Source organism: Myxocyprinus asiaticus, chromosome 14, assembly GCF_019703515.2.
Source record: "Myxocyprinus asiaticus isolate MX2 ecotype Aquarium Trade chromosome 14, UBuf_Myxa_2, whole genome shotgun sequence".
Lineage (NCBI taxonomy): Eukaryota > Metazoa > Chordata > Actinopteri > Cypriniformes > Catostomidae > Myxocyprinus > Myxocyprinus asiaticus.
Genome location: NC_059357.1, coordinates 41,393,136 through 41,408,445, shown reverse-complemented (window position 1 = coordinate 41,408,445; position 15,310 = coordinate 41,393,136). Strand labels below are relative to the sequence as shown.

Below are 15,310 nucleotides of genomic sequence, written 5' to 3'. Positions count from 1 at the left end.
GAACAAGACAAACAATGTTAAAGTATATAATAAATAAAAAAAATCTACTTGTTTTAAAAAATCAACTTTACCAGAATGCTTCATTTCACAGTATGACACATTTCTGTTTGAAATGTTGTTGACCAATATTATTATTATTATTATTATAAACATTCCTCAACAAACTTAAGATCTTCTTAAAGCAATGTGGCAAAGAAAATAAAAAATATCCAACGAAAATAATCTTTTCTTGCAGAAAATATCACTTCTTGCAAAATAAATAAATGACCGAATTAATGTGGAGTTCATCTTTTGGCTTTCATAATATTCTTTTGTGTGCTTCATTTTGAGGTGGTAAAACAGATCGCTTGTATTACGAGTGATTATCGGCATGCAAAACAGTTTGCAGATAACATTTTTCTGCTCTGTGCCGGCTTTTGTGAACCCACACCACAGATGTAGCACCTGTTTTAATAACAAGCTCCTCTTCATTTTCTTGACCTGTTTGGGAATCACCCCGTCCTGTGAAGATTTCTTTCTCCATTTGGGGTTTTCCTGGGTCAAAAATTTACATTCAGGTGTGACTTTATTTCCGTACAATAAAAAAATATTTCCGGTAACTCACCCTGCATCGTTTGAGTACTGTTACTTTTCTAAGAAATCATGATAGTCGCTGATGTCGCTTGGCGGATGAAAAAAGTGAGCGAAAAATCTCATAGCCTTACATTGAAGAAGGGACCTAAACTATATATGGCCCAGAATATCGTGAAGACGTGGATTGGCTCTTTTGACTTAGGCCAGTAAGCAGCCTGCCTAGGAACTAAGGCTGTCAAATAAAAATGTAATTATATTAATTAAGTCACTGATAATGACTTGCATTCTTGGGCTAAAACAGATGGAGTGCAATGAATGAAACAGAACGTGGGTCTCGAGGCGCGTTTTAAAGGTTGAATTTTCTTATAATTACCACAGTGTCAAAAAAACAAAACAGCTAGACACAGCGCAACGGTCAAAGACATCCATCTAGTGCATGTTTACATAGAAAAAGACGGATGTGTTCGGAGTAAATGGCCCCCAGAGGTGGAGGTCTTTGGTGGTTGTGTCTTGACCTAGCATTGCTCTCTTAGCATTAGGTATGTACATACAACTGTATTTAATGAAAAACACTTTGGTACTGGCAGTATTATGAAGCCGTGGTAGTACTGTGGCACCGGTATAGGCTACTGTGCAACACTAAGTCAACATAGAACCGTCTATTAAAGCGTTTCTTTTCTCGTTTTACTTTTTTTACTTAATATTTGAGAATATGAACTGGCTGAATCTTTTGACTTTATCATTTTACGCACATTTGTTTACAGCCAGATATATTATTTGCAATAAACAATCACTATAACATGGTGCTGATTGGTTTATATTGATTTGTTGCGCCCTCTTGCGGACGTAGGTGTCACCGTTGATTTAAAAATCAGATGTCTTGTAGATTTTTTCCCCCTGCCTCAAATAATGTCTTTAAAATGTGAATATAATTCTCTCAGCCCTGTTTAAAGCCCTACTAGCAACTACACAGAACAACCTAAAAACTGTGTAGCAATGCTTTAGCAACCATATAGCAATGTGTAAATAACCACTTGGAACACCATAGCAGCCACCCAGAAAACCCTAGCATAGTTTTGCAGATTCATCATTTTTGATTCCATGTTGTCTTTTAAAGGTGCTACAGTACTATAATGAGAGTGTTTATATGCACGTTCTTACACCGATTATGCTTAATAAGCCAACAATGCATGCAGTCATGTAAGCGCAATAAACCATGTTCTTTTATCGGCGTAAAGGCCATAAATGGCTTATGAATAACCCAGTCGACGCAGATAGATTTTTGCCCATTACGCTGATTTCGCATGCCATGTAAACGCCTTAACTGGTGTTCTTACCGGCTCATCCAATGTCCGCACTTGTTGAGCGCATGCCTCTTCACGGTTTGACGTCAGAAGTAGAGAATAACGCGATTATTTCAAATGTCACGTAAATGCAGATTTCTTGTATGGTCTGATTTTTTAAATAAGCTGATTTTAGAGAGTAATCAGCATATTGGTGTGCATGTAAATGGGCTCAATGATGAACAGAATCTGTTTGTATGGCTGGATTTCAGTGTTGTCCATTATTTGTTTCTTTACAGGGTTCTTCAGCATCCTAATATACTTCAGTGTCTCGGTCAGTGTGTGGAGGCCATACCTTTTCTGCTGGTTTTTGAGTACTGTGAACTGGTAAGTTAGTGATTTGTGACTTTTTAGAAAAAATCTCAAACATTTGACCATTTCATGACTCCCCAGTGATGTTGGGAAAATGACCAAATTCCTATGCCTCAAAATGGCAAAGAATGTTTTCTTGAATAGTGCTTAGTCAAATTAGATGCCATGTTTAATTTCTCACAAACAAAAACAAGGCAGTGTGGGACAGAACTACAGTCCGATGTATTATAAACATAGTGTACTGTTAACTTTCATCCCCGAATTTGATAAATGATACATTAAAGCAATGCATTTAATCATATTTTTCAGAAATGCTTTTATACTATTAATACTTCTTTCTGTTTTAAAATTAGCACACAAAAAGAAACAACAAACAAATCACTGAGTGCACCTATAAAACATGACATCTGTTTTTGAATTCCAGCATCTGTCTAGTGCACTAGATTGTCTTGTCTTGCACCCTTGTAAGCAGCTGAATTGCATGGTGGGATCTTGTTCTTGTCTCACAGCTATGCCTGGTATCTGGAATTCATTTTGAACAGTCTGATGAAATCCCTGATACTCCACTGTACCTCACTGCTTTATTTGTTCCCAGTGCTTTAATTAGGCCAGCATCTGTCTGAAGTCATTGGGCCAGTCTCTGTCATTGGGCTGCTGCTTGCACTTGGATTTATTTTCTGTTTTTCCTGATCTATTTTGGGTGCGCTGCTTGTGCCTGACAAGGATCTGATCCACATAACTGCCTGCAGTCGGTCGCTCTCCGATTCCCTCATATCCCAATAAAGCAACAGGATTGTTTTACTGGCACTGTCACTCTCACATCTCGCTGTGTTGGTGCATTTTATCACCATGCTGCCAAAGATGCTGTGAGAAAGAGAAGAGGGTTTGAATACGACACAGAATTGCATTTTAAATACTGATCTTGCTCTTGCATAAGCACAGAAAAATTGAAAACGTTTAGTTTTTATTCAGAGGTGTGTGGGAATATGATTGTGAAAGTTACAAATTATTTCTCATGAAGCTTTGCGCTTTAATTTTGTTGTTGGAACTTGCATATTGCAGGTAGGTGAAAAAAAATAATATAGTCAAATAAATGATTGTTCATTATTAATTAATAAAATAATTTTGTTGAAAGGTGCATTGAAATATGATTGTGAAAGTGATTTTTCAATTTATTTCCATTTTATTTCCAATTTGTTATGAAGCTTTACATGCAAATCCATAAAATATAATTATTAAATTGCTATTAATTCATACAACAAATATATTTTTTCAAAGGTGCATTGGAATATGATAGTGAAAGATATTTTTCAGTTTATTTCCAGTTTTTCATTTATTTATGAAGCTTTGTTCTTAATTGTAGGGCTGGGCGATATGACAGTATATATCGTCGCAACCGATAGATATTTTGCTATATTGTGTATATTGTGATATGTAAATATCCATGTGCGCAGCATGTTCTTATCTGTCAGTGGACAGGGCTTCACGTGATACTGAGAGAATTGAAGAAACATGGACAGGGTTTTTCTGGCGTGGAACATTTTTCTACTGCCACCCAAGCAAATAGAATGACCTTGATCGCACGTTTAGCACTTTAAAATCGCTAAATATTCTTCTCATCTGACACGTGAATGTTTCACGTGTCATCTTAAGGTTCTTGAGTAAAGTAATAATAATAATGGTCAACAGCATTTGGAACTGAAATGTGTCATACTGTGAAATTTAGCATTTTGGTAAGGTTGATTTTTGAAACAAGTTGATATTTATTTATTTACTTTGATATTGTCTTGTTCCAAATAAAGAGGAAGTAGTTTTAATTTATTAAGTATTTAATTCACTGACTGGAGTTCCAAAAATAAGCATTATAATATGGTTATTTAATTGATTAAATTTAGTTTTTATTGATTTTCCAGAAAGCTTTTAATATGTTGTGATATATATCGTTAACATGAAATAAAATTACTCGTATCGTGATATAAGATTTTGGTCATAGCACCCACCCCTACTTATTAGTCTCTAATGTGCTAGTGCAAAGTGAAACAAACAAAAACATGTCATCATCTAAGCAGTTTCCTGCAAATTAAATAAAGCACTTGGCAACACAGATGGAGTCTTGTTCTCCTCCTAACTGCTAATATACCAAAAATAATGGTTTATTAAACCTGGCAGATCACTGACAGTGTTTGTGCAAACTCACGTTTTGAATCATCTGAGAAAGAGACTGTATTTCCTGATTCATTTCAGTTTGTGCTGAGGCAGACCCTGCTAGTGCTCTGCAATTAGTTAGCTGCATGTTAATCCCACAGCGCTAGTGGTTAGGAGCATTCTGCACACCTGACCAATTGTTAGGAACAATGCCGTGGGAATCCTCTGGGCTTGAGCAGGTGGATGGCTCTGAGCCATCCCGCCCATCTCCAGAGAGAGCATGAGCTCACTGCGCCCCACTGTTGCATAATGCAGTCTGGGCCCTTTCCTTAGCTGGTGTTGCAGCTCGGGTTTCGACCCAAGCCGGTCCTCCCGAAGTCAGAGTGCAGCTTCACAAGACTCAAGAGGCCAATATGAGAGTCCTATAAACTTCCAGTTCCTGTCAACAGTGATTTTTTTTCTACTTTTCAACCTTCTTCATGTTTTAATTCATAAAATGATATCTGAATGCCACTCACTGAATTAAACATGCAACGTGATGTGTACGTGCTCAGTGAACAATATGCAGTATATACTGTACAGTAAGCAGTACACTAGTATTCCATTCCAAACATGGCCAATCAAAGGTGCAAAGACAGGAAGGGCAAAAGATGTTTGTTCAACATGTCATGCCAGAGGAAAAGAGGAGCACATTTGAAAGGTCTTTGGGTGACTGATTTTCTTTGTGTATCACTGGTAACCATTGATTACCCCCTGACGCAGTGCATTTTAGACAGAAATATAACTGCCGGGTGCAATAGGAGCTGGTTTGCAGAATGCCAGTTGCTCCCTGATTGAGTGACAGTCTCTCCTGAAAAGGCTGTCTGTAGGGAACTGCCCTGTGTGTGTGTGTGTTTGTGTTTAAAGGCAGAGAATAGCTGTAATATAAAGTGGAATTTGACTGTACTTTATTAGATCTAAAAACAACTGTACATTAACTGTCTTTATGCTTTTGCACAAAAATTTGAAAGTCGTACAAAATCACTATTTTCATCCATAATTAGTGGGAAACCTTTCAATAACATGGCCAGGTCACAGAGAAAATATTTCACCCCGAAATCAATAAGAAAATGTTATTCTATTTTTCTTAAAGAAAATGAAGGATATTTTTAGGACTAATAAGGTATTTTGCATTATGACATTATTTTTTAACAATTAAGCACATTCCCCTCAACAATCATTCTCAAAAGTAAATAAAAATAATAATATAATATTTCAGTTGTATTTATACATCATGCTAGTATTTGTTATTTTGCTTATTATTTGTGCTGAATAAAATGAAAGAGAAATCATTGTGATACAGTAATTCTGAGCAGCCTAATAACAGTTACCAGTAAAAAGAATGGGAAAACCCTGAAAAAATGTAAACAAAGAAACTTCAAACGTTAAACATCTGCATACAATAATAACAAAATGTCCTTTATTGTTATTAAAATAATGCCACAATGCAAAAACCCCTTAATGATCCTAAAAAGGCGTATTTGTCTGTTAGCAGCATATCATTTATTATTTGTTTATTATTTTGGGGTGAAATATGACTTGGACGTGTTTTCGTGAGATTCAGCCCCTATTGGGTTCAGGTTTACTGAAATTGTGGGTCAGTTTGCTTGTGGTCCCTTAATTTTAGGCACTGAAGACATTGGGATAGATTACAACATCAGGCACACTGAAGTTATGTTAAGTACACTTCATCTTTCATATCATCATGCTAGTCATTATTAATGGAAGATAATTCATGATAATATGAATTATGCTTGAATTAATAGTGGATAAATGAAAGGGAGATCAATTTGCCAATCCTTGCATTGTTGAAACAAAGTTCCTTCTCTGCCTTGCATTTCAGGCTGTCTGATTTACCAGAAAGTTAAGGATATATTATGTGAGTGGTGGCAGTAACGCTGTTTCTCCTACAGAATTCCAAAGGGAGTACATTACCCTGTGTTGCTAGGAGTCAGAGAAATCAGGATCCTCTTAGGGCCAGCGTCTACACCCCCTGTGACTTATGTAATTAAACTCAGTCATTGAGCGAGTGTACTGAAAGTGGTGGAAACGACTGAATGATTCATCCGACTTCTTAATATTTTTTTGGAATTAAAGTTGCACTCAGTAATTTTTTAATTTGTCATCTTACACTGACACCTAGTGGTGTGGATGCAGCATCATTCAAACACATTAGTTTTCAGTTACTGATGCCATTGTATACATTTACAATTCACAGTCAGCCATTATTAATTTAATCCATGAATGAAAGTGTCCAATACGAAATGGTTACCGAGATTGAGTAGTATTCAGCTGGTCATGTGATTCTAACAGAATGTGGATGATGACTCTGATACTTGTTGCATGTTCTCCCAAAAAAGTTAAAATTGGCAGAGATTCATTCTTTTAGAATCTGTACTACCTGACATGCCTCTGACTAAGCTGTCTCCTTTTGCAATACAAAAACGTATCTCGGGTATAGCAGGGACAGTTAAAAATGTGAAAAAAAAACTATGGTCTGGACATATTGGTAGAATGTTCCAAAAAAATTCACACAGATAATCTAATGTGTGCCAGTGGCCAATGTTCCTATAAAAGCCTTGTATCATCCATCTCTAAACAGTAGTAAAGGAGTTACCTGTACCAGAGAGCTACAAGATATGGATGAGGCTGACATAGCATCGGAATTGAGTCAACAAGGTGTAACAAATGTTAAAAGAGTTACAATCAAAAAAAAAGACCAGATGATTAAAACAGGAACTTACATAGTGACATTCAACAAACCACAACCACCAGAAAGGATCCAATTAGGATATCTGAGTGTACCTGTCAACATCTTCATTCATCCATATGATTTTGATTGTCAAAGATTTGGCCACAGCTCTGCAGGATGTAAAAACAAGTCAGTATGCTGTAAGTGTGGAGGGGAAGGACATGAATCAGGCTGTACAAGACCAGCAAAATGCTTCAACTGCGCAGCTGATCACTCAGCCTCATCAAAAGTCTGTCCAGTTTGGATCAAAGAGAAGGAAATCCAGAGAGTAAAATGTACAGAGAGAGTGAGCTACATTGAAGCATGCAGAGTGGTTGAGGAGCCTCCTGCCTTTAATATAAGGAAATCTTATGCCTCTGTGGTAAAACCAATCACGAGCACTGCTGAATGCCAGACAGACTTGACCTGGGTGAATAATGACAAACCACAATACAAAAACAAAGGTTGTATCTCAGCTAAAAAGAAGACTCAAAGCACCCAAAGCCAAATTACATTAAGTCAGACCCAAGTCACTGAAGAACAAAGCTGAACACAACCAATCTTCAGAAAGACACAAAGTAGTATAAGAACACAATTACCAAAAGTTAATCAAGGAAAAAGATGTCAAAAGACTGAAATTTCAAAGGATATTGAAATAAAAGAGAACATAACTTCTCGTAGCCGAAGCTTATCTACTAAATGCAGAAATAAAGGGCATGTACCAGTTTTGCCTATTTGAGAATGAATAATCACATTATTCAGTGGAACTGCCAAGGGATTAAATTAAATTTAGCTGAACTGCAGTGTTTATCTGCTGTTGTTAATCCCATTGCTCTTGTCTTCAAGAGACTCACTTGGTACCAAGCAGCCCATTGACCAATGAAAGATTTTTCACAAGTTTTCCTTTTGAGTGTACACATGACCAGACTGTTTACACAAGATGCTGTATTGGTCATTCCAGACTTAGTCGTAAGTTTTTGTTTAAAGGGGAAGTGCCACCAACAGACACCACTGTCTATAAAATTCATTTGACTGGAATGTCTTACTTTTAATGCTACTAGGCAATGTTTTTACTCAAAGTTTTTTAGTTGATGTTTTATTAAATATTGAAATGAAAGATCTTATATACTGTTCATTGTGTATATTACTGTATTATATATTGTGTATATCATATTATAACTACCTTGATTTTGCCATGAAAATAGCCAGTGATGCTGACATGGCAATAAATATAAATAAATCACAATTCCAGTGGGTCAGAAGTTTACATACACTACAGTGCATCCGGAAAGTATTCACAGCGCTTCACTTTTTCCACATTTTGTTATGTTACAGCCTTATTCCAAAATGGATTAAATTCATTATTTTCCTAAAAATTCTACAAACAATACCCCATAATTTGTTTGAAATCTTTGCAAATTTATTAAAAATAAAAAACGGAAAAAAAATCACATGTACATAAGTATTCACAGCCTTTGCCATGACACTCAGAATTGAGCTCAGGTGCATCCTGTTTCCACTGATCATCCTTGAGATGTTTCTACAACTTGACTGGAGTACACCTGTGGTAAATTCAGTTGATTGGACATGATTTAGGAAGACACACACCTGCCTAAATAAGGTCCCACAGTTAACAGTGCATGTCGGAGCACAAACCAAGCCATGAAGTCCAAGGAATTGTCTGTAGACCTCCTAAACAGGATTGTATCGAGGCACAGATCTGGGGAAGAGTACAGAAAAATGTCTGCAGCATTGAAGGTCCCAATGAGCACAGTGGCCTCCATCATCTGTAAATGGAAGAAGTTTGGAACCACCAGGACTCTTTCTAGAGCTGGCCGCCCGGCCAAACTGAGAGATCGGGGGAGAAGGGCCTTAGTCAGGGAGGTGACCAAGAACCCGATGGTCACTCTGACAGAGCTCCAGCGTTTCTCTGTGGAGAGAGGAGAACCTTCCAGAAGAACAACCATCTCTGCAGCACTCCACCAATCAGGCCTGTATGGTAGAGTGGCCAGATGGAAGCACTCCTCAGTAAAAGGCACATGACAGCCCACCTGGAGTTTGCCAAAAGGCACCTGAAGGACTCTCAGACCATGAGAAACAAAGATTGAACTCTTTGGCCTGAATGGCAAGCGTCATGTCTGGAGGAAACCAGGCACCACTCATCACCTGGCCAATACCATCCCTACAGTGAAGCGTGGTGGCAGCATCATGCTGTGGGGATGTTTTTCAGTGGCAGGAACTGCGAGACAAGTCAAGATCGAGGGAAAGATGAATGCAGCAATGTACAGATGAAAATCCTTGATGAAAACCTGCTCTCAGAACCTCAGACTGGGGCGAAGGTTCATCTTCCAACAGGACAACGACCCTAAGCACACAGTCAAGATAACAAAGGAGTAGCTACGGGACAACTCTGTGAATGTCCTTGAGTGGCCCAGCCAGAGCCCAGACTTGAACCCGATTGAACATCTCTGGAGAGATCTGAAAATGGCTGTTCACCGACGCTCCCCATCCAACCTGATGGAGCTTGAGAGGTCCTGCAAAGAAGAATGGGAGAAACTGCCCAAAAATAGGTGTGCCAAGCATCTAAGCATTTAATCCATTTTGGAATAAGGCTGTAACATAACAAAATGTGGAAAAAGTGAAGCGCTGTGAATACTTTCCGGATGCACTGTAAGTTAACTGTGCCTTTAAGCAGCTTGGAAAATTCTAGAAAATGATGTCAAGCCTTTAGGCAATTAGCCTCTGATAGGCTAATTGTAGTCAATTGGAGGTGTACCCTCAGATGTATTTTAAGGCCTACCATCAAACTCGGTGCTTCTTTGCTTGACATCATGGGAAAATCCCATTACATTTGACCCAAGTTAAACAATTTAAAGGCAATGCCACCAAATACTAACAAAGTGTATGTAACCTTCTGACCCATTGGGAAAGTGATGAAAGAAATAAAAGCTGAAATAAATCATTCTCTCTACTATTATTCTGACATAGTGATCCTAACTGACCTAAGACGGAATGTTTTCTACGATTAAATGTCAGGAATTGTGAAATCTAAGTTTCAATCTATTTGGCCAAGGTGTATGTAAACTTCTGACTTCAACTGTGTTTCAAAATTACTATTAATTTATTTTGTACCTTTTTTTATTAGTTAGATGTGTAGGCTGAGTATGCACTTATTTATCCTCTTAAAAGATTCTGAGTATGCAGTTTTGTTTAGAGTTGAAAATAATATATATTTATTTTCTTGATCAGCCACAACATTAAAACTACCAGCCTAATATTGTTTAGGTCCCCCTTGTGCCGCCAAAACAGTGCCAACCTGCATCTCAGAATGGTATTCTGAGATTATATTCTTCTCACCACAAATGTACAGAGCAGTTATCTGAGTTACCGTAGACTTTGTCAGTTCAAACCAGTCTGGTCATTCTCTGTTGACCTCTCTCAGCAACAAGGCATTTCCATCCACAGAACTGCCGCTTACTGGATGCTTTTTGTTTTTGGCACCATTCGGAGTAAATTCTAGAGACTGTTGTGCATGAAAATCCAATGAGATCAGCAGTTACAGAAATACTCAAACCGTCTGGCACCAACAGTCATGCCATGGTCCAAATCATTATGCTGATGATTGATGTAAAAATTAACTGAATCTCCTGACCCGTATCTGCCTGATTTTATGCACTGCTGTCACACGATTGGCTGATTAGATTGTAGCAAGGATCATTGTTGGTGCCAGATGGGCTGGCTTGAGTATTTCTGTAACTTGCAAGACTCAACAATAAATATGATAATAAACAATAAATAACTAAGCTAAATATGCCATGCTAATGCAGTGGTTCCCAAACTTTTTTAAACTACGGCACCCCTTTATAGTGTTTTTTCCCCACAGCACCTCAAACACGTAAAAATAAATATACTATTGGAAACACTCTTCTATTTAAAAAGTTTAAAATTAATATTAATTTTATTTATTTATTTTATATCTCCCAATTTGGAATGCCCAATTTCCACTACTTAGTAGGTCTTCGTGGTGGCGCGGTTACTCACCTCAAGCCGGGTGACGGAGGACAAGTCTCAGTTGCCTCCACTTCTGAGACCGTCAATCCGTGCATCTTATCACGTGCATCTTGGCTCGTTGTGCATGATACCGCGGAGACTCTGCATGTGGAGGCTCATGCTACTCTCTACTACTTTACCACGTGACCCATTGAGACCGAGAACCACTAATCGCGACCATGAGGAGGTTACCCCATGTGACTCTACCCTCCCTAGCAACCGGGCCAATTTGGTTGCTTAGGAGACCTGGCTGGAGTCACTCAGCACGGCCTGGATTCGAACTCGCTACTCCAAGGGTGGTAGTCAGCGTCAATACTCGCTGAGCTACTCAGGCCCCAAGTAAATATTAATATTAACAAATTAAATTAAAACAAGGTAGCTTTCAAGTGTTTAAGTAAACATTGCTTCAAGCTTTTACATTTATTTTTAAAAAGCCTGTAATAAAAATGCAAAATAATCTAATGCAAAATAAAAAAAACTTTATTGTGCAATTTTTAGGTAATCATTAATACTGATTCAATGCACTCTGAGAAGTCAAACACTTTTCTTTTTCTTGTCAATGTTGCTGTTTCATTAAAATTAACGATAGGCCTATAACAGACAGCAGCAGGTCTATTAGGCTGCATTTACACATCAGAGAGATTTGAGATCTAAGATTTTGCCCTATCCACTTACACTCACGTAATACATTAACGGCTGTTACATAAATATCACGTCAAGATGGTGCAGATTTTTATCCCATCTGCTTACACTGTCATATTACATTAATGGCTGTGATTAAATAAATATAGTGTCAAGAGGGACAGTTTTACCAAGAAGCGCATTTGACAGTTCACATGCATTCACGACGAGATGCGAGCGCTCTATACAGCATGCGCAGAAATACAGTACGCATGTGAGGATTTGAAAGCAGCTAGCTGTAGTCAAACAGCGTGTGGGTATTGCCGGTACTTTTAACATTGGTTGCCATTAAAATATTGTACTAAGCAGAGGCTCTGCGGCAACCCTAGCCAATTGTGGCAGCACCCTGTGGTGTTCAATCATCTGTTCAATCATCCAACAAAACTAATTTCTCACCGTGCTGCCACTTTATCCTAAATTGCCCTTTAGTCTTTGAGCCCAGAAACCCAACACATCTATGCAGCCCTGATCTGTGTGGCCTGTCTTACCACTGCTTTTTTATTTTTAAAGTGCTGTGACACAGCATATAGTAGTCTCTAATAAACAGCCTTTCCCTTATTTGGTCGAATCCCCGTGAGGCAGTAAAGCATCTGTACAAAGAGATTGTACTGCCCCTCTGTGGCACCATCTGCAAGTTGCCTGTCACATTCAGCCTAAAAAAACCATTGTGTACCATTGATGTACCCTCAAATGCTGTGTGTGCCTTGAGATCTGCTTCACATTCATGTTTAATTATGTTTTCAGTTATTTGTTTGGTTTTATTCAACAGTTTTTACTGGTCCAGTAAGCTGCATTCCAATAGTGCTCCAATACTTTCATTTAACTTTTTGATCACTCCACTGTGTATTCACTGTGTAGAATTCTTACACTTGGTCCTGCTTTTGCATCTTTTTTTGAGAAACCTGTGGCAGAGTAAAGATGAAATATCTGGCTTACATAATAATAATAATAAGCCAAAATGCATAATAGCTGATATATTTTGTCTGAAATATAAAAAAATTGTCCTCCCCTTTTCTCCCCAATTTGGAATGCCAAATTCCCAGTGCGCTCTAAATCCTCATGGTGGCATAGTGACTCACCTCAATCCGGGTGGCAGAGGACGAATCTCAGTTGCCTCCACGTCTGAGACCGTCAATCTGCGCATTTTAACACGTGGCTTTTTGAGCGAGTTACCGCAGCGACATAGCGCGTGTGGAGGCTCACGCTATTCTCCACAGCATCCACGCACAACCCACCACGCGCCCCACCAAGAGCGAGAACCACATTATAGCGACCATGAGGAGGTTAACCCAAGGTGGCTCAACCCACCCTAGCAACAGGGCCTATTGGTTGCTTAGGAAACCTGACTGGGGTCACTCAGCACGCCCTGGATTCAGACTTTTGACTCCAGGTGTGGTAGTCAGCGTCTTTACTTGCTGAGCTACCCAGGCCCCTTTCTGAAATATAATTAACATAGTATTAATGTTAGAGGTTGACCAATAGTGGACTTTACCGATAACTAAGGTGGTGGAAAAGGCAGATAACCGATTAATCGGCCGATAGTTTTTAAAATAGATTCATAGGATGTTACAACATTTTCTTAGTCGGCACAGACATAGAGGCCAGAGTACAAAATGAATACAATTCCAGATGTAGTTTATTTTTCAACCAAAATCCCAATAATAATCAGAAAAAGAAGACTTGGTGCATAACAAGGGACTTTTAACTCAGAACATGCCTGAAACACACCGGAGACTCTTATTTTGAAATGATGAAGACTTGGCTCAGTCACAATGCTCTATATTTAAAATGGACCAAATTAAGCTTTTTATAGCCTATATATTATTGATATTATGCACAATAAATGGAGTTGGAGACACAATGTATTTTCCTTTGCATGCTCTCGTTTCAATAAAAAAAATAAAAATAAAAGAATAAATAAAAAAACCATCGGCAACAATTGCCATTGATTTTTGCAAATAACCGATAGTTTCAAAAAGCAACTAGTGGCACCGATTAATCGGTAAAACCGATATATCGGTCTTCCTCTAATTAATGTATTGCTTATGCAACTATTGTATAAAAAAAGCAACATTTCACTTGCAAGCTGCAGAATCACAGCATATCAGTATAACAACACTAATTATAATGGTCTTAAAATGGTGTTATTCCTTGTAATTGGTTGAAAATTGTCTATAGTTTCAACACTTATTGCTGTGTTTGTGCTTTGATGTGCAGGGGGACCTGAAGTGTTATGTATCGCAACATGACTGGCTGTACAGGAATGGAGAACTACTACAGCTGCAGAAAATGGCTTGCGAGATCGCTGCTGGGGTCACCCACATGCACAAGCACAACTTCTTGCACAGGTACTGCAAAGATCTCAAATATGGGTACACGTTACATTTCCTTTCCACTCACTGTCACAGCTCTCGTTTAGTCCTACTCTTGGCATGTCTTGCTTTGACATTGCCAAACCTTCATGCAATCCAAATAAAACGCATTGACTGAGAGACACATGTTTAATGCAGTAAACAATAAAGAGCTCATGGTGTCTATCCGCATGTCTCCACTGCAGCCTGCATGTGTGAGTGTTTTTGTTCAGGCTTTCCTACTCGAAACTGGCTGGCCTCTTTTTTTTTTTTTTCTCCAAAAAAGGCCACAGCTCTGTGAAAGGCAATGTTGCACTTTCATTCTTACCCTTCCAGTATTATGGAGGCAAGGCTAGGTTATCTAGGGTGTCTTGCCATGCTGAGCTTTACCCTCCTACGTGCTCAGGATATGCAGAAAGGTGTCCGATTGCACAGCTCCCCTGGATTACGGGGTGTTGACTGTCTTCTGCTGTCAGGATATGATGATTCTGCGGTTCGAGCGTAAAATGATCCCTTCATATGGGCCGCGGGGGTGGGCGGAGTTATCTGGGCTACAGTTCCAAAGGAGGCATGGCGATTCCTGTGCCGTTGTTGTGGCTGTCATGAAAATACATTGGCTCTTAGATTTTTGGTTTCAAAGTTGATTTACAATGAATCCGTGTTTGCCACTCCCACAGTGTACATCTACATGATCAAGTTTAGATGGGTGTGACGGCATGAAATCCAAAGCAGTGGCATTTACAAAAAATCCTACTGTAATGTCTTCAAGTCCCCAGCTTAATTGCAAAACTTTTTTGAAAATGATGCCTTAATGTCTTAAGTGATCTAGCCAAAGGCAAATGTGGCAAGGAACAAAAACTCAAAGATTATTTAGTGGAGAAAAAAAACCTTGGGAGAAACCAGACTCTGCTGGGGGAGACCGTTCTCCTCTGGATAGAGGACTAGTGATGTTTTAAAGGGTTAGTTTAGTCACTTTCACTGCATCTTTTTTCCATAGAAAAAAAAAAAAATGAATGGTGCCTGAGGCTACCATTCTGCCTAACATTTCCTTTTGTGTTCAACAGAACCAAAATGAGGGTGTGTAA

At 38.6% G+C, this 15,310-nt stretch overlaps 1 protein-coding gene across 1 annotated transcript in view; it reads left to right on the top strand.

Annotated features, from left to right (window-relative positions):
- Nucleotides 1–15,310, top strand: part of LOC127451149 (serine/threonine-protein kinase LMTK2-like) — a 63,204-nt gene that overhangs the window by 36,179 nt on the left and 11,715 nt on the right. Inside the window, exons 6-7 of the mRNA XM_051715608.1 lie at nt 2,156–2,243; nt 14,092–14,222. Coding sequence (XP_051571568.1) covers nt 2,156–2,243; nt 14,092–14,222 — 219 coding nt within the window. The remainder of the gene's footprint in view (nt 1–2,155; nt 2,244–14,091; nt 14,223–15,310) is intronic.